At 38.6% G+C, this 18,735-nt stretch overlaps 1 protein-coding gene across 1 annotated transcript in view; it reads left to right on the forward strand.

The window, feature by feature from the left end:
• GTF3C3 (general transcription factor IIIC subunit 3) overlaps positions 1-5,906 on the forward strand; it is a 39,110-nt gene extending 33,204 nt beyond the window's left edge. The window contains exons 17-18 of the mRNA XM_019428333.2: positions 2,503-2,655; positions 4,529-5,906. Coding sequence (XP_019283878.1) covers positions 2,503-2,655; positions 4,529-4,651 — 276 coding nt within the window. The 3' untranslated portion in view covers positions 4,652-5,906. The remainder of the gene's footprint in view (positions 1-2,502; positions 2,656-4,528) is intronic.
• The last annotated feature ends 12,829 nt before the right edge of the window (positions 5,907-18,735 follow it).

The following is an 18,735-nucleotide window of genomic DNA, read 5'->3' on the forward strand; positions in this document are numbered from 1 at the left end:
GGAGTGGGGATATAGTAGTGAATGAGTATACAGGCAGAATTCCTTACCCTCATGACGCTTATATTCTGGTAAACATTAATAGGAAATTTTTATGGATTGACTCATTACTAAATAGTTAAAATAGGGGTGCCTGGGCTCAGTTGGTTGAGTGTCTGACTCTTATTTCAGCTCAGGTCATGATCCCAGGGTTGTGAGATCGAGCCCCACATCAGGCTCCATGCTGAGTATGGAGCCTGTTTAAGATTGTTTCTCTTACTCTGCCCTTCTCTCCCACTTATGCTGTCTTTCTGTCTCTAAATAAGTAAATAAAAAAAATAAAGTATGCAGTTTTTGCCTGGTAGGGAAAAAATTTATGTACTGCACAGTAATTTAGAAGCTAACTTTCAAATCACTGGTATATTTAAACAGCAGTGTTTAATTGGTTGGAGATTGAGATAAAACAAGAAGTGATGGGTATATGGGGGTTTGTTGTCCTAATCTGTCTACTTTTGTGTATGTTAAACATTTTCCATTAAAAAAAGTTTCTAAAAACAAGTTTCATTGTAAATACCGTGATTCTTAAATTGTTTTAATTTCTTGTGAATCTATTTCCTTATGCTACATGATCATAATTAATTTTCCTTTGGAGTAGTTAAAAACTAATTTCATATGTTTTACTATCTTTCCTACCTTCTTATTATACTGTGAAAGTAAATCTTATAATTCTGCCCGTATTTAATATTTTATGTACAGTGTATATTACTTGGACACTTTAGTGAATAATGTGACAAAAATGTTTGAAAGTAACACAGTTAATGTAAAAAGGACTCTTTTACTTCTATTCCATTAAATTTTTTGTCAAAACTCTTATCGCCTAAAAGATAAAGTGGCTGTCTCTATTACCTAGCTTTTAAATCACTAAATATTTGAATAGTGTTTCAGTGGTCTCCTAAGTTTGTTAAAAATTTCTTAAAATGCAGCAGGTAATTCAAATCCTGTTACTGTATCAGAAGACCTACAAGTTTATTTGGGTTGCAGTAATTCATCTGGGCTTATTATTCTTTCTCAAATTTTTATCTTTAAATTTGTCATCTTAAAATAGGAAGATTTGCTATTTCTCTGAGACTAATAGTTTGTCTGCTTTACTTAACAGAACCATGATTTTCAGTGGAGTAGAAGTTGTAGTCACCTATAAATATGGGTTATTTTATTATGCAGAAAGTATGAGTTTAGTGAACATAATTATTTTTATTCCTAAAATGCATTAATTCTAAAGAATTCATTAATTTTTATTGTTTTTTATGAAGAAAAATTTGTGACCATTTATCAGAAAGCAGATCACCCAGGAAATAGTTGCATTTTATAGTCTATACTCACAGCTGGAGATTATATTTATTTAATTACTTAACATAGGACACTTGCACTTTTGCAGTCGGTAACTTTCTGCAGCTGGTAACTTGAAGATGCATTAAAGGGGAAAATGAATACAGTAAGAGATGAAGCAGGTGCTTTTTGGACACCGTGACACACGTGGAGCCTGCAGTATTCTATCTGTGTTCTGATGTTTTTTCCATAAAGTCTTTGAGTCAGAAGCTTTCAGGGGAAGAATAATCAAGTTTTTTGGGTTAAGAGGTTATTAAGGTCCTGAGAGGTAACTTACAAAAAAGGTACCATTGACCCAGAAAGTTTAGGTATACTTAAGTGAGTTTGTCCCTGAGAAGAAACCTTTCTAAAATTACCATTTTAAGAGCTTAGATTTTATATTTTGCTCAAGCTTTTAGACATCTTGAATCAAGAAGTTTATTGGCCTCAGGGCACCTGGGTGGCTCAGTTGGTTAAACATCTGACTTCAGCTCAGGTCATGATCTTGCAGTGATGGTGCAGAGCCTGCTTGGGATTCTCTCTCTCTCCCTCTCTCTCTCTCTCTCTCTCTCTCTCTCTCTCTCTGTGCCCCTCCCCCACTCATGCATGCGTGCTCTCTCACCCTACCCCCCCCCCCCAAAAAAAGAAAAAGTTTATTGGCCTCTAATGTCACAAAAGCCAACTTGGAACCTTAAAAACAATCCTGTGTTCTTAAAGATTATGGATCTTTGACAGTTTTAACATTGGACTTTGTTTTCTGTAAATATTTTTGTCCTTAAAAAAAATAAATCTTTCCTTTATATCTTCGGAAGAGCTCTAGACTAAATTGTGATATAGCACTATGCCACAGACATATGTTCTTTCAGGATGAGATTGTGTCTCTTTTAGGGAGAGTACAAGCGGGAGGGGCAGTGGGAGAGGGAGAGAGAGAAGCAAGCAGGTTCTACGCCCAGTACAGAGCCCTACATAGGACTTGGTCTCATGACTCAGGGATCATGACCTGAGCTGAAATCAAGAGTTGGACACTTAACTGACTAAGCCATCCAGGCGCCCTTTTTTAAATACTTGTATTCTGTACAGAATATACCTGGCACATATAGTTGTTCAAATATATACCAGTCAAATGAGAATAATAATGAATTATCTTTTTCTTTTGGGTAGGGCTTTTCCTTTCTTAATCGATACCTCAGCATACGTGGGCCTTGCCAGGAATCATTCTACAATTTGGGCCGTGGCCTTCACCAGCTGGGGCTGATTCATCTTGCAATCCACTATTATCAGAAGGCCTTGGATCTCCCTCCACTTGTGGTAGAGGTATTGTATGATTTGCTTTAAAAACTGAGGAGTCATTTCATTTCATTTCATCTAGAGAGAAGTTTAGTTAGCTTATGTTGTGGTCCAGATAGTGAAATAAATTACATACTAGAATGGATTTTTTCCAGGGGCACCTGGGTAGCTCAGTTGGCTAAGCGTCCGACTCTTGATTTTGGCTCGGGTCATGATCTCGTGGTCGTGAGATCAAGCCCTGTGTTGGGCTTTGCATTGACAGTGTGGAGACTGCTTGGTATTCTCTCTCTCTCTCTCTCTCTCTCTCTCTCTCTCTCTCTCTCTCTCACACCCTCCCTCCCTCCCTCCCTCCCTCCCTCTCTCCCCCTCTCTCTCTCTCTCTCTCCCTCTCTCTCCCTCTCTCTCTGCCCCTCCCCTGCTCATGCATGCACATGCTCACTCTCAAATAAACATTAAAAAAGAAAAAAAAAGAATGCATTTTGTCCATATTGAATGTGTTTATTTAGCAACAAGTAGATCTTTGGCATTCTTACCTTATGACCTGATCAGCAACCATGTGGACACATATGACTTGTGGTGACCATTTCAGTTACCCTAAGGTAGCCTCTGTGGTTATCGGTATGAGCTAGGAGACAGAAAGCCTGAATATTGAGTAATATAGCCATTGTTCATTTCAAAGTTCAAGTGTAACTAACATATTTCTTTATAAAGATGAAAGGCCAGTATGAATTTAATTTTAAGATACTGTATAGGGTAAAGTGTTGCCAATACTATGACAATCTGTGTTTAAAGTCTAATTCTTATTTTAATTTCTGAAGAATTTATTTTTGAGAGAAAGAGACACAGAGTGTGAGTGGGGGAGGGGCAGAGAGTGAGTGAGACACAGAATCTGAAGCAGGCTTCAGGCTCCAAGCTGTCGGCACAGAGCCCAACGCGGGGCCTGAGCCCACGAACTGTGAGATCATGACCTGAGCCGAAGTCTGACACTTAGCTGACTGCACCACCCAGGCACCCCTAGTTGCTAACATTTTTAAGTTGCATTCGTAATCCTCACATGCCCTCATAACTGTTTTCTATTACCCTTGTCCATTGTTAGTCATTAAACAAATAAATACATACTTTTTTAGTTATGCTGATGAAATGCATACACTTTTGTATTTTTTATTTCATAAATGCCTTTAAGTATTGCTCCTTAAGCTTTATAGGTATCATTTTTAATTGTTGCAGATATTTTTACAGTTGACTCCAAAACTTTGTATTGGGGAAGATTAGTATAGATCTAACCTACTTCATTGAGTTCATTGCTTTGCTATTAAGTAGAAAAAAAGGTAATAACACCCCTAGGGTAATTATTATTATTAATTTGCTGTACGCCTTCCTAGACTTATTCTTTATATGGCTTTCTATTATATAGTACAGGTATTTCCCATCTGGTCATTTGTGTTATGATTTCTTTTTTAGATGCATAAGTTTTACATTTTTTAATGAAATCATATTTTTTCCTTTATAGTTTCTACTTTTGCCATTGTACTTAGAAGGGCCTTTCCTACCCAAGATTATATTATTATTCCACTATATATTTTTTTTCTTTTATGGTTTCATTTGTTTATTCTTAAATGCTTAATTCATTTGGAATTTTATTCTGCTATGGCTTGTGGATGAGACTTTTTCTTTAACTTATTGGTTAGACATTTAAAATAATTTAACTCTATAGTTGTTACAGTGATTAACTGAATCAGTATTACCTAATAAAAATTTAGAACCAAGGTATATATGCCTAGTTTTATACTTTTTTTTTAGTATCATGAATGTTAAGCTTTTTGAATACTTCTACTTAATGAAACAGTATATATAACTGTTTATAACAGTATATAATTCATTCATGTATTTTTCCTCCTAGGGTATAGAAGTTGACCAGTTAGACTTACGAAGAGATATTGCCTACAACTTGTCTCTAATTTATCAGAGCAGTGGGAATATTGGAATGGCTCAAAAGCTTTTGTATACCTATTGCTGTATATAAAGTACCTCAGCTGAGAAAGAAGCATTGGTGCTGTGTGTGGACCAATATTTTCTGTCTAAGGGCTAAGTATTAACTAAGTATTAACCTGAAATAGAAATGACAGTTTGAGAATTATCATTGTATTTAATTTTTAATATGTGATAATGATCTTTTGATAGATATGCAAAAGTATCATTCCAAGAGTTTGTACATTGTTCTATCATTTTCTTTTAGCATTATTTTTAGTAAAATTGTCCCCAAAGGTGAAATGGAGAATGTTAGCCTTTAAGCCAGCTTTGAGCTAAATGTGCTCATTTTTTACTCATACCATTTATTCATCTGTGCATTCATTACTATGTATTAAACACCTATGTACCTTGGAATATAGTAAGACAGATGTGACCTCTCAATACAGTTCTCTAAATACAGAACTTGAGCAATATATTCATTTGAAAGAAATGTTTGCTACATTTCTACCTACATTATCATTGACCTTTCCATTTCTTAGTGCCCTGTTACTATTGCATGGGCAGTTTTTCAGGTACATAGAAAAGGATGTTATTGAAGGAAAGACAAGTTGGGACTCTTTCTCATATCAGCACAATTATGTAATTGACTTAGCTCCTAAGAAAATTATTTGAAATGGTTATATAGTAGGAAGACACATAATTGAGTTAATCTTTTACTTTTTACCTCCATGTGTCTTAGTTGTATAGATTGCTGGGCATAATTCAGAACATCCTGTTCCAAGACAAATTAAACAATGCATTACATGTGTTGGTGGCTTTCTGACAAAAAAAAAAATGTAGAATAGAGAGGACCACATTTAATAATATGACCTAATTTGCATTTCAAGATCACTAGGAATGTAGGAAGATTAGAGAATTCTATGTATGGAGTAAAGTATTGCTGTGATAAAGTTAAAAAAATAGATGAAAATTTTTTACTTAAATACGTTATGTTCTTGAATCTAAGATAACAATAGTTTTAAGATATACTTTTGGTTTACTAACAGTTTTTGAGAGTTTCTTTTTAGGGGAAAAAATGCTGTAATAAGTGTGTGTTTGGATTATATGACGTATTCTAATTGTGAGAGGGAAACATGTATGAGACTTAGGATCAAAGAAATAGTATGAGGGCTTTTTAGGAATTCTTACCACTACAAAGTAGTTGAAAAGCAAAATTTGTAGATAATAAGTAAATGTATCATGTATTCTGTGTGTGTGTGTATTTAAATGTGTATATAATTTAAATAAATTGTATTTTTATAATTGTTTTACATGCTTATATATTTTATTTCATGCCATTTGCAGGTAATGATGAAGTTAACTGATAGAGTATAAGTTAGATTTGCATCTTGGAATCTTAGGGAATTGAGTATTCTGTGTTCTGAGTTTTTCTCTTGAATTAAACTCAACTGGCTGTGACTCCAGTTGATCTCCTGAACAGCCTTGGAGGAAATAATAAATCTCTCTAGCAGTCTTCTAAAAAAAAGTTGATATTGCATGAATTTGTTTAGCATTTAAAATCATAGCTACCATTGCTGAGTGTTTACTACGCTACTCTGTGCCAAGTACAGTGCTGGATACTCTAGATACATGATCTCTGGTCCTCTCAGAGAATCACCTGCAAGGTAGGTGTTATGGTTGGTCTTACTATTATCATCTCCATCTTATAGATGAGAAATTAAGTAGCATGTTGAAGATCACTAGCAAGCTCCTTGCTCAGAGACATTCCTTCATAGGAACACAATTCCAGTTCAGAGTTACAACATAAAAATTGAGCATAAATTTATTTTAGAAAAAAAAAAGGAGAATGGCAGTTATATTTTCTATCCTCCAGGACTTCAGCTTATTAAAAGCCCTGTAGTAAACATCTTTGGGGGTCTTTTTAAAAGCTGATACTCACTCTCCTATCTACCATCCTCACTCCAGCCTTGGAATTCTGACAGCCACTTTAATACAATGAGATTGTTTTCTACTGGTCACTGTTGATTCAGCTGGGAGTCTGCTCCTATACCAAGTTGGGCCAATCGAGTTTCCTCGCTCCTTCTCTGGGAATTTTAGAATTGAGATGAAGTCTTGCTGTAGGGTTGGAACATGAAAGCTATGAGGACATTTTCCCTGTGGGCCAGCCAGCAGTTAAACCCTTATGTTGAGAAAGAAAAATAGAGCCTATGCATTAAGAGAAGCAGAGATGAGAGATGGAGAGAATGCTGTGTGTTCCTAGAGATTTTCCAGTTTTCCATTCCCATGCTTTCTGAAATTGTGTTCCAACCCTTGGGTTCTTTCTATAAATATATCCAGTTCTATAATTCCACTTTATACTAGCTGGAGTTCTGTTATTTGCACCAAAAATAGTCCTGATAAGCTATCATTCCTTCTTTGTTTTCATTGAGCATTCATGTGTTCTAGCTATTTTCACAAGAAGGAAGGGCATATAGCAACCAGAGACAATGTCCCAGAGTTATAAGTAGTGTCATGAAGTCTAATCCACAATAAAGAGGCTTTTAAAAACTTTAGGCAAGAACAGTAGGAATGTGTCTATGGTCTGGTGGTGTAAAGTCAACAGTAAGACCATAGAATTGTTCAATTTCTGTGCTTGGGGTAGTTAACACTATAAAAGCACAATACTCAAACAGGATGAGGTAGAAAAGTATGGAAAAGAAGCGGTAAATCTGAGGCTGTGATAAGAGAGACCTATAAATGTTTCATTTCCAAGTCCATAGTCCCAAATCCAGTTGCTGTTAGGTTATGAAACTGAAAATTATAATTTTGAGGCCTTTTAAAGAAGGAAATGATAAATAAACAATATTTGAAGTGGGGAAAAGGTGGATCCTGGGAACCACATAAGTATGATGTTCCTGACATGATTCTAGCTGACTCAAGTGCACATAGAAGTTCTATTCCTTAGGAGACCTACTCTGTCTCCTTGGAAGGGGACTTGGTAGCCCAGAGGACTACTACAGTTTGAATGTATCTGGATTTCAGAAGAGTTTTTGAGGACGTCTCTTGGGCTATGCTTGTGGGTTGAATGGAGAAATGTGACTTATTGATCTGCAATGGACCAAAGACTACCTACTTTGGAGTCTACCTCCATGGAGGAGTCCCATGATGGCAGGCATGGCCAGGCCCTTGTATTCCAGACTTGCTCAGAAGCTAAGGCATAGCTTATAGTTGCTAATGGTTGAAGGCAGTCAACTAACCACATCCCTGTTTACAGAGCTACCCAGAAGTTTCAAGACCAAAAAACTGCCCAAAACCCAAAAACAGGCAAATGACAAAACAATTTTAGAAGTTGGGGCACGTGACTGGCTCAGTCAGGAGATCGTGTGACTCTTGATCTTGGGTTCGTGAGTTCGAGCTCCATGTTGGGTGTAGGGTTTACTTAAGTATTTAAAAAAAAAAAAAAAAGTTTTTAGAAGCTAAAAAGCAAAGGGGCAATTAGCAACTAAATAAACCAGGGAAGAATGAAAGCTAAGTGCCCACAGGTGGTGGCAGTATGCAGCCAGAAGCAAGCTGATTCAAGCTCAGAGAGGCTCATGCATAAGAGATACATTCGGTATCTCCAAAGGCAGCTGAGGTGGGACTAAAAACAGGTGAAGCAGTTGAAAGTCTGTTGAAGCAGGCAGGAGGTGCCTGGGTGGCTCAGGCAGTGAAGCGTCTGACTCAGATTTTGGCTCAGGTCACGATCTCAAGATTGGTGAGTTCGAACTCCGGGTTGGGTTCTGTGTTGACAGTGTGGAGCCTGCTTGGGATTCTCCCTACGTGCCCCTCCTCTGCTCTTTCTCTCTCTCAAAATAAACATTAAAAAAAGAAAAACAAAAAAGCATGCCAGCGTTAAAAAAAAAAAAAGATCTTCGAAGTTACCCTCTTCACTCAGAGCATGTTACCACTTCACCCCTGCCCTACAGAACACTGGTGGTTTCTTTTCTGTTGAGGCTGTATCAGGATCTCTGGATTCCGGAACACCAGGTGTAGCTGAAGGCAGAGTGTTCGGATTAAGTGAAAGTCTGCACACTGAACAGTGACCTTGGCCTCCTCCTATTTGACTCCCAGAAAAGTGGCAGCCAAGTTATATCCTCCAAGCAGGGGATTAGAGGGTTCCTCTCTGAGAAAAACCCGGCCCAAGAAAAAAGACCTATAGAGACTTACAGTTGCAGGTCCCCAGTGAAACAGCCTGGTCCTGGCCAGGAGCTTGCATATGGGATAACCCTCCCACTCCCACCTGGCCCCAGTCAGCTATCCGAGGAACAGACAGCTCGTGAGCATGAGGCGTTTGCGGATAGTTTCTGAGGTGCAGAGATCCATATGAGCAAATGGGCAGGGGAGGAGTGGTCCTCAAAGAAAACAATGCAGGAAGTAGAGAAATAAAATGTAATTAATATCCCCAGATGATGGGGTGCCTGGGTGGCTCCGTTGGTTAAGCGACCAACTCTTGATTTCAGTTCAGGTTATGATCTCACAGAATGTGAGACTGAGCCTGGTGTCGGGCTCTGTGCTGACAACGCAGAGGCTATTTGGGATCCTCTTTTCCTCTGTCTCTGCCCCTCCCCAGCTCATGTGCACGTAGCGCACATGTGTGCTCTCATTTAAAAAAAAGAAAATATTGTATATGTGAAAAGAAGAATGCTATAAAAAGAAATATTCAAAGTTTAAGAGAGCCTTATGACATCAAAAATGTAACTGCTGAAATTAATGAAAAGATTGGGGAAATTGACTTTTAAAAAGAAAAAAGGGAAAGTTTAAGAGATAAGAAAATTTCAGATAAGGAAATTAAAGGCTACAAAACAATCTAAATGAGAAGTTCTTTGTGGCAGTTACCATATCTTATAAATTAATTTATTTTTTTAAATTTTTATTTATTTTTGAGACAGAGACAAGAGCATGAATGGGAGGGGGGGTGGTGGTCAGAGAGAGAGGGAGACACAGAATCCGAAGCAGGCTCCAGGCTCCGAGCTGTCAGCAAGGAGCCTGACGCAGGGCTCGAATTCAGGGACTGTGAAATCATGACCTGAGCCGAAGTCGGAAGCTCAACCAACTGAGCCACCCAGGCGCCCTTTATAAAGTCATTTACATTTCACGGTGTTTGGTTATAAGTAATTCCTATAGGAGGAACAAAGTCCTACAATGATTTTTTTTTAGTTTTATTTATTTGTTTTTTAGTAGGCTCTATGCCCAACATGGGGCTCCAACTCACAACTCCAAGGTCAAGAGTCCAGTGCTCTACTGAGTCAGCCAGGTATCCCCTGCAATGATTTTTTTATACGCAACACATTGCAGTATATTTCTATAATTTAGAAGTGTACTTCATCATTCATCATGCCAGCTTTTAACATTTTCCTCCAAAAAGTTTAAATTTATTTGAATAGAAAAAATTCAGTATTCTCTACATTTTGGCAATCACATCCAAAACTCTGTCCCTTTGCACTGCTCTCCGTCAGCATGGAAAGGGCAGCTGGAACCCTAACGTATGTTTCTCGTCCGTTTTTTGGCCTTGACCCAAAAAAATGTCTAGAAGATATCGGGGTAACCTCTTCCTGCACTAAAAGTTTCTAATGATACGCTGAAGATTGTACCCGGCATTTACCCTGTTTGTGGACTCAAGGTAAGCAAGCGTAGAATGCGAATTAGCACCGAATTAGCTGGCATTTCAGTAAAGAGAGTCAGGTGTTTATATTCAGCAAAAGGAGTTCAAACAAGTGAAGAGAGGAAAGAGAAAGCCAATAAACAGATCCCTCTGGCTCAACGCCCCACAGCTGCATAGGACAGGTGGAAGTCAGTTCTGATGCGAGTTCTAGGGCTGTCCGTTCCCTCTTTTCTCAAGCTAGTGTTGTAATGAAACAAGTTTTCTTATTGAAGCATATCTTCATAACTATAGACAGCTGAAAGAAGTATTTTTGTAATTACTTGCTTTACAGATTAGTTCTGTCTTGCTTGGACAGAGACTTGCTCAGTTTATGGTGTGAGTGAGGCTGATCCTGCACCTTCTCCATCTCAGGTGCTTTCCTGATTGGGAGAGAAAAGTAGAAGCTCTGACCACTAGAGGGGGTATGCTAGTCACAGAACTTCCCACCGCACGGAGGAAGGCTCGCGCTGGGAGCAGTCAGGACCACCTCCATCGGGCAATCCCCCAACAATGTGTAAGTTTTGTAGGATCTGATTTAACTCTCCCAGATGAAAAAGAAAAGATCTGTGTATAGTCAGAATTGCCGGATTGTAGGGCACCAGCACAGTTTTAATATGGGTACCAAGTTGCTCTCCCAGACGGCTTTACCAATTGTGTGGGGATACCTGTTTTCCCCAGGCCCAGTTCAAACATATTTTCTCCCCCGATTGATAGGTGGGAAATGGATGTTGCAGTTGCATACTGGTAAAGTTGAAACCTATCTTATATGCTTATAGACCTTTCAGAATACTTTTCTTCTTTGAATTGCTTTTGTTACATCCGTTGCCCATTAAAATTTTTTTTAAATGTTTATGTTTGAGAGAGAGAGAGACAGAGCATGAGCAGGGGAGGGGCAGAGAGAAAGGGAGACACAAAATCCCAAGCAGGCTCCAGGCTCTGAGCTGTCAGCACAGAGCCCGACGCGGGGCTCAAACTCACGAGCGGTGAGATCATGACCTGAGCTGAAGTCGGACATTTAACTGAGCCACACAGGCACCTCTCCTTTGCTCATTAAAAAAAACCAAAAAACAAAAAACATACTGGGTCCTATTTTTTTCTTATGGAATTGTAGGCACTCTTTATTTAATCTGGACTTAAGTCTTTGTCATTTGTTTTTCACTTTATGGTGTCTTTTCATAAATCTCAATTTTTTTTTAATAGCCAATATGAGACTTCAAAAGAAAGCGTTTAGCAAAGTAAGAAAGATCTTGGAAAATCAAGCAGAGTTCTTAGGAAGATCACAGCAGAAGGCAGACCAGCCCCATCTCCTTCTGGACAGAAACAAGGGAACAAAGAGTAGGACCACTGAGGTAGCCTGGGTGGAAAGTGAACAGGTTCTGGGCACAGAGAGTGGATTCTGGGGGGACAGAGAAGCAGCTAGAGAAAGAAATATGGCTAGACTTCTTAGAGACTGAGAGGCAGAGGTGGATTTTGAAGGATTTGCAAGGTTCTCCTTTGAGATGTTGTAAAGATTAAAAGTACAGAGAGGGTACGTGGTCCATGTGCTTGACTAATTAAGAGCTTCATATAGCAAACTTCTGGCTTTGCCTTACAACACAAATGACTCTAGTTTCATCATGAAGCCAGAAGTCTTCTCTAGAACGAATCAAGAACTTACTTACATGTTGTTAAAGGCACTAGAGGGGCACCTGGGTGGCTCAGTCGGTTGAGTGTCCCACTTTGGCTTAGGTCATGATCTCGTGGTTCGTGAGTTCAAGCCTCACATTGGGCTTGCTGCTTTCAGCCTGTCAGCAGAGCCCGCTTCAGATCCTTTGTCTCCCTTTCTCTGCCCCTCCCCCACTTGCACTCTCCCCAAAATAAATATTTTAAAAAATTAAAAAAAAAAAAAAGGCAGTGGAGATAGGCAGGGGTCAAGTAAGTCGTGACAGCTGTGGGTCAACTTCAGGTTATCTCAAGAGGCAAAAGAAACTCCTGAGATTTTTCATTTTTTAAAAAATATGTTGTTATTGGGGTGCCTGGCTGGCTCAGTCAGTGGAGCATGCAACCCTTGATCTCAGAGTTGTGAGTCCGAGCCCCTAGTTGGGTGTAGTGGTTACTTAAAAATAAAAACATGCAAATGTTAAGATCATGTGTCTATTTCTGTAAAAATGCCATTAGAATTTTGATAGGGATTGATTTCACTGGGTCTGTAGATGGCTTTGGGTAGTATGGATGGATATTTTAACAGTATTCTTCCAATCCATGGACATGGAATATCTTTCCATTTATTTGTGCTCTCTTCAATTTCTTTCATTAGCATCTTATAGTTTGCAGTATACAGGTCTTTCACCTCCTTGGTTAAGTTTTATTCTTTCTGATGCACTTTTAAATGGGATCACTTTCTTAATTTCTCTTTCTGATATTTTCAAATTAATATTTTTATCCTGCAACTTTACTGAATTTATTAGTTCTATTAGATTTCTAGTGGAGTCTTTAGGGCTTTTATATATATCATGTCATCTGTAAACAGTGACAGTTTTACCCCTTCCTTCCCAATTTGGATGCTCTTTCTTTTTTTAATGTTTATTTTATTTTTGAGAGAGAGACAGACAGAGAGAGAGGGAGACACAGAATCCGTAGCAGGCTCCAGGCTCTGAGCTGTCAGCACAGAACCGGACATGGGGCTCGAACTCATCAGCCATGAGATCATGACCTGAGCCAAAACAAAGAGACGCTTAACCAACTGAGCCACGCAGGTACCCCTGGATGCCTTTTATTTCTTGCCTAATTGCTCTGGCTAGGACTTCTAATACTATGTTGATTAAAAGAGGCAAGAATAAGTGTCCTTGTTTTATTTGCAATCTTAAAGAAAAAGCTTTCAGCTTTTTACTGTTGAGTATGATGCTAGCTGTACATTTGTCACATGTGGCTTTTATTATGTTGAGATGCATTCCCTCCATAACCTCTTTGTTGAAACTTTTATCATAAATGAAAGTTGAATTTTTTTTTTAATTTTTTTAACGTTTTTTTTTTATTTTATGAAAGTTGAATTTAAAAAAAAATTTTTTTACCGTTTATTTATTTTTGAGACAGAGAGAGACAGAGCATGAACGGGGGAGGGTCAGAGAGAGGGAGACACAGAATCTGAAACAGGCTCCAGGCTCTGAGCTGTCAGCACAGAGCCCGACACGGGGCTTGAACTCACAGACCGAGAGATCATGACCTGAGCTGAAGTCAGTCGCTTAACTGACTGAGCCACCCAGGCGCCCCAAAAGTTGAATTTTATCAAATGTTTTCCCTGCACATATTGAGATGATCATAAGATTTTTATCCTTCATTTCTTAATGTGGTGTATCACATTGACTTATTTGCAGATATTCAACCATCTTTGCATTCCTGGAATAAATCCCACTTGATTATGGGTTATGATCATTTTAAGGTATTGTTGAATTCAGTTTGCTAATATTTTGTTGAGGATTTTTGCATCTATGTTCATCAGAGATACTGGCCTGTAATTTTCTTGTGGAACTTTGTCTGGTTTTGGTGTCAGGGTAATGCTGGCCCCATAAAATGTGTACAGAAGACTACTTCCTCTTCTGTTTTTTGTTTGTTTGTTTGTTTGTTTGTTTTTTTAAGATCTTAAGAAAGATTGGTGTTAATTCTTTGAATGTTTAGTAGAATTCACCAGTGAAGCCATCTGATCCTGGACTTTAGTTTATTGAAAGGTATTCAGTTACTGATTTAATTTTCTTACTAGTATTGGTCTACTCAGATTTTTTATTTCTTCATGATTTAGTCTTGTATGTTTGTAGAATTTATTCATTTCTTCTAGATTGTCTAATTTGTTGGCATATAATTGTTCATAGTAGTTTCTTAGGATCCTTTGTATTTGTCGTATCAGTTGAAACAGCTCCTCTTTCATTTCTGAAAAATTTTATTATTTTTTTTTGAGTCTTTATCTTTTCAAAGAACCAGCTCTTAGGTTCATTGATCTTTTCCATTGGTCCTTTTTTAACTGTTTGATTTATTTCTGCTCTGATCTTTGTTTATATTCTTCCATGAACTTTGGGTTTGGTTTGTTCTCCTTTTTCTAGTTTTTGAGGTGTGATGTTAGGTTGTTTTGAGATTTTTCTTGTTTCTTGAGGTAGTCATTTATTATGAACTTCCTTTTTAGAACTTTTTTGCTGAATCCCATAAATTTTGGTGTGCTATTTCCATTTTCATTTGTCTCAAGGTATTTTATTTCTGTTGATTTCTTTGTTGACTCCTTGGTGGTTCTGTAGCATCTTTGCTAACTTCCACATATTTGTGAATTTTCCATTTTCCTTCTTGTAATGACTTATAGTGTCCTACCATTTGGTGGAAAAGATGCCTGATATTGTGTCAGTCCTCTTAAATAAATTAAGACCTGTTTTGTGGACTAACATGTGACCTATCCTGGAGAATATTCCATGTGTACTTCAGAAAAATGTATATTCTGTTGCTTTTAGATGGAATGTTCTATAAATATCAAGTCCATTTGGTCTAATGTGGGTTTTTTTTAATTTTTTTTAAACGTTTATCTATTTTTTGAGACAGAGACAGAGCATGAACAGGGAAGGGCCAGAGAGAGAGGGAGACACAATCTGAAGCAGGCTCCAGGCTCTGAGCTGTCAGCACAGAGCCTGACGCAGGGCTCGAACTCACAGGACGTGAGATCATGACCTGAGCCGAAGTCGGCCGCTTAACCGACTGAGCCACCCAGGTGCCCCCTAATGTGTTATTTGAGGCCAGTATTTCCTTACTGATTTTCTGATCTCCATTGATGTAAGTGGGATATTAAAATCCCCTACTATTTTTGTATTGCCAATTTCTTCCTTTTGGTCTCTTCATGTTTGCTATATATATTTAATGCTCCTATATTTAGGTGCATAAATACTTCCTCAGTATATCCTTTTTAGTGAGCTTGACCCCTTATTTTACAATGCTTTGTCTCTTACACAGTCTTTGTTTTAAAGTCTATTTTGTCTAATATCCATATAGCTACCCCAGCTTTCTTCTGGTTTCCATTTACATGGAGTGTCTTTGTTCATCCCCTCACTTTGTGTATTCTTACAGCTGAAGTGATTATCTTATAGGGAGCATATAGATGGGTCTTGTTTGTTTTTTAAATTCAACCACTTTTTTTTTCTTATTGGAGAATTTAGTCCATTTACATTGAAAGTAAGTATTGATAGGTACTGTTGGCCTTATTTACATTTTTGTTTTCTGGCTTTTTTGTAGTGTTTTTTTTTTTTTTTTTTTTTTTTTGGGCAGTGTTCTGGTTTTTCGTAGTTCTTTTTTGTTCTTTTTCTTCTCTTGGTCTCTTCCTTTGTGGTTTGATGATTTGCTTGGGTGGGATGCTTAGATTCCTTTTTCTCATTATCTTTCATGTATCTACCTGATGTTGTTTTGTGGTTACAATGAGGCTTATACATATAACAGTCTATTTTAAGTTGATTAGTTGTAACACATTCTAAATCTGTTTTTATCCACCCCCCCCCGCTACATTTTATGGTTTTGATGTCACATTTTACATGTTTTTATCCTTGTATCCATCAACTATTGTCATTTTAGTTATTTTTACTATTTTTTTCTTTTTATCTTTGTATTAGCTTTATAAGTGATTAATCCACTACCTTTACTATATATCTAACTTCAACAGTGTGAGTTACATTTTCATATGTTTTCTTGTTACTAATTAGCACCCCTTATTTTTTCAACTTAAAGTAGTCTGACATTTCTTGTAAGACTAATTTGGTGGTGAACTCCTTTAGCTTTTGTCTGTAAAACTCTTTATCGTTCCTCCTATTCTGATTAACTTTGCCAGGTAGATTGGAATTGCTTTTTTTCTTCTTCTAGCACTTTGAATATATTGTGGCACCCCCTTCAGGCCTGCAAAATTTCTTCCAAAAAAATCTGAGTTTTGGGGTATCTAGGTGGCTCAGTCAGTGAAGCATCTGACTTCAGCTCAGGACATGATCTTGCAGTTCATGGGAACAAGCCCCACATTGGGCTCTGTGCTGACAGCTCAGAGCCTGGAACCTGCTTTGGATTCTGTGTCTCCCTTTCTCTCTGTCCCTCCCCTGCGGGTGCTCTGTCTCCCTCTCAAAAATAAATAAAAACATTAAAAAAAAATCTGATAGTTTTATGGGGCTTCCCTTGTATGTAACAAGTTGTTTTTCTCTTGCTTTTAAAATTCTCCCCTTTTAACTTCTGAAATTTTAATTACGTGTCTCAGGTAGGTCTCTTTGGGTTCATCTTATTTGGAACTCTCGGATCTTCTGGGTCTAAATGTCTTGTTTTCTTCCTCAGGTTAGGGAACTTTTCAGCTTTATTTCTCCAAATGTTTCCTGCCACTTTCTCTCTTTCTTCTCCTTCTGGGATCTGTATAATATGAATATTAGTATGCTTAATGTTGTCCCTAAGTTCCTTAAAGCTATTTTTACTTTTTTTCATTGTTTTTCCTCTTTGTTGCTCTGATGGGGTAGTTATATTGCCCTGACTTAGAGTTAACTAATCCTTTCTTCTGCTCAAGTGGCCTGCCATTCAACCCCTTTACTGTGTTTGTCAGTAGTTACTGTATTCTTTTGCTCTGTGACTTCTATTTGGTATTTTCTTATATTTTTCTCTGTTCTGACTATTCATTTTTCCAGTTTTGGTGAACATCTTTTTTGTTTTTAATTTTTTTAGTGTTTATTTTTGAGAGAGAGAGAGAGAGAGACAGAATGTGAGTGGGGGAGGGTCAGAGAGAGAGGAAGACAGAATCCGAAGCAGGCTCCAGGCTCCGAGCTGTCAGCACAGAGCCCAGTGCAGGGCTCAAACTCACGAGGTGTAAGATCATGACCTGAGCCGAAGTTGGACACTTAACAGACTGAGCCACCCAGGCGCTCCGTGGTGAGCATCTTTATGATCATTACTTTGAGCTCTTTATCGGGTTAGTTACCTGTTTTATTATGTTTTTTTCCCTGAGGTTTCATCTTGTTCATTTGGAACATATTTCTTAATTTCCTCATTTGCTTCACTCTCTGTGTTGGTTTCTATGCAGTAGATGTAACAGCCACCTCTCTCAATTTTGAAGGAGTGGTCTCACGTAGGAGATGAACCTTATTGTTCATCCTTGCTGTAACTCTTATCTCTCAGACCTTTGTGCTTATTCCAGCAGCCTGTTTGTGCTTAATAGCTCCCAGTGGTTGAAGGTGTGCCCCTACTGTCAGTGTCCCAAAGGGGGTGTTATCTCAGTCAGCACCTATATACAGGCTGATTGGAAGTCAGATCCTCAGGCAGTGCATTTTAAAGTACCGCAAATGTATATAGTTGTGTGGGACCACAAGCATAAGCCCTGCTGTCCAGTACAGCCAGGTCCCCGGGCAGGAGTCACAAAGATGTGGGTGTAATACAAGGGTATAAACTCCTCTTTAGGAGATCCCAGCAAGCCGAAGTGAGGGAGGAGGGAGAGTGCCAAGACTGCATCCACTAGCTCTATTCCCTGACACCACTTCCACAGGCCCCCAGAAACGTGCCAGACCAGCAGCCTGCCCTTCAGCAGGCAAACTAAAGAGTTAAAGACAAGCAAACAAAAAAGCCAAAGCAGTTCATCACCTCAAACTAGCCTTACAAGAAATATTTAAGCTGAAAAGAAAGCTCCTGGACAAGTAAATAGGCATCTTAGAAAGGGTGGGGGTGTTTCAGCCTGCCATCTGAGCAGTGCTCTGGAAGGCATTTGGCCAAGAAGTGTCTCTCTGTTACAGTCCCACGGGTGCTCTGGAGTGTGGCAGAGGAAGAAAGTGAAGCTAGCGCATGCAGAGTGGGGGAGGGGGAAAGGACTGCCAGCCTTAACAAGGTAGAGAGGTGTGAAAATGGTGCTGGCCCGCATCTGTCCCCACAGAGTATCCCAGGACCCCCTGCCTCTCCTGCCCACTCTTTAGGATCAGCTATTCAATCTCACATAAAATCTGGGCTTCTCTGCTGGGCCCTGTGGTGAGTTTATGTGTGCCCCTTAAAAGCCTTTTCTCCTTTTGCTATAGCCTTTTGGATCTCATGGACGTGAGCCCCATTGGATTTCAAAGCCAGGTTTGGGGGGCTCATCTCTTGGGTACAGGTCTTAAAACTTGGGGTATGAAGCCTTTGCTTCTCAGGCAGAAGTTCCAAGCTTGTAAGTTCTCTCCGGATTATGGGTCACTGTGTCACAGGTGAGGCTTATGGTGAGACTGGGTCTCAGACTCCTACCCTCTTCATCGTGGTTTCTCATTTGCTTGATAAGAAGTTGCTCAGCTAGTTTTCAGGTCTTTTTCAGAAGAAATTGTTCCATCTGTAGCTGTAGATTCAGTGTGACCTTGGGAAGAGATGAGTTCAGGATCTTTGTACGTTACCATCTTGCACCACCTCCCTCACCTGTACTTTTTTTTTTTTTAATTTTATTAATGTTTTTTATTTATTTTTGAAGGAGAGAGAGAGAGAGAGAAAGAGCATAAGCAGGG

Source organism: Panthera pardus, unplaced genomic scaffold (assembly GCF_024362965.1).
Source record: "Panthera pardus isolate Hobbes unplaced genomic scaffold, ASM2436296v1 HiC_scaffold_10, whole genome shotgun sequence".
Taxonomy (NCBI): domain Eukaryota; kingdom Metazoa; phylum Chordata; class Mammalia; order Carnivora; family Felidae; genus Panthera; species Panthera pardus.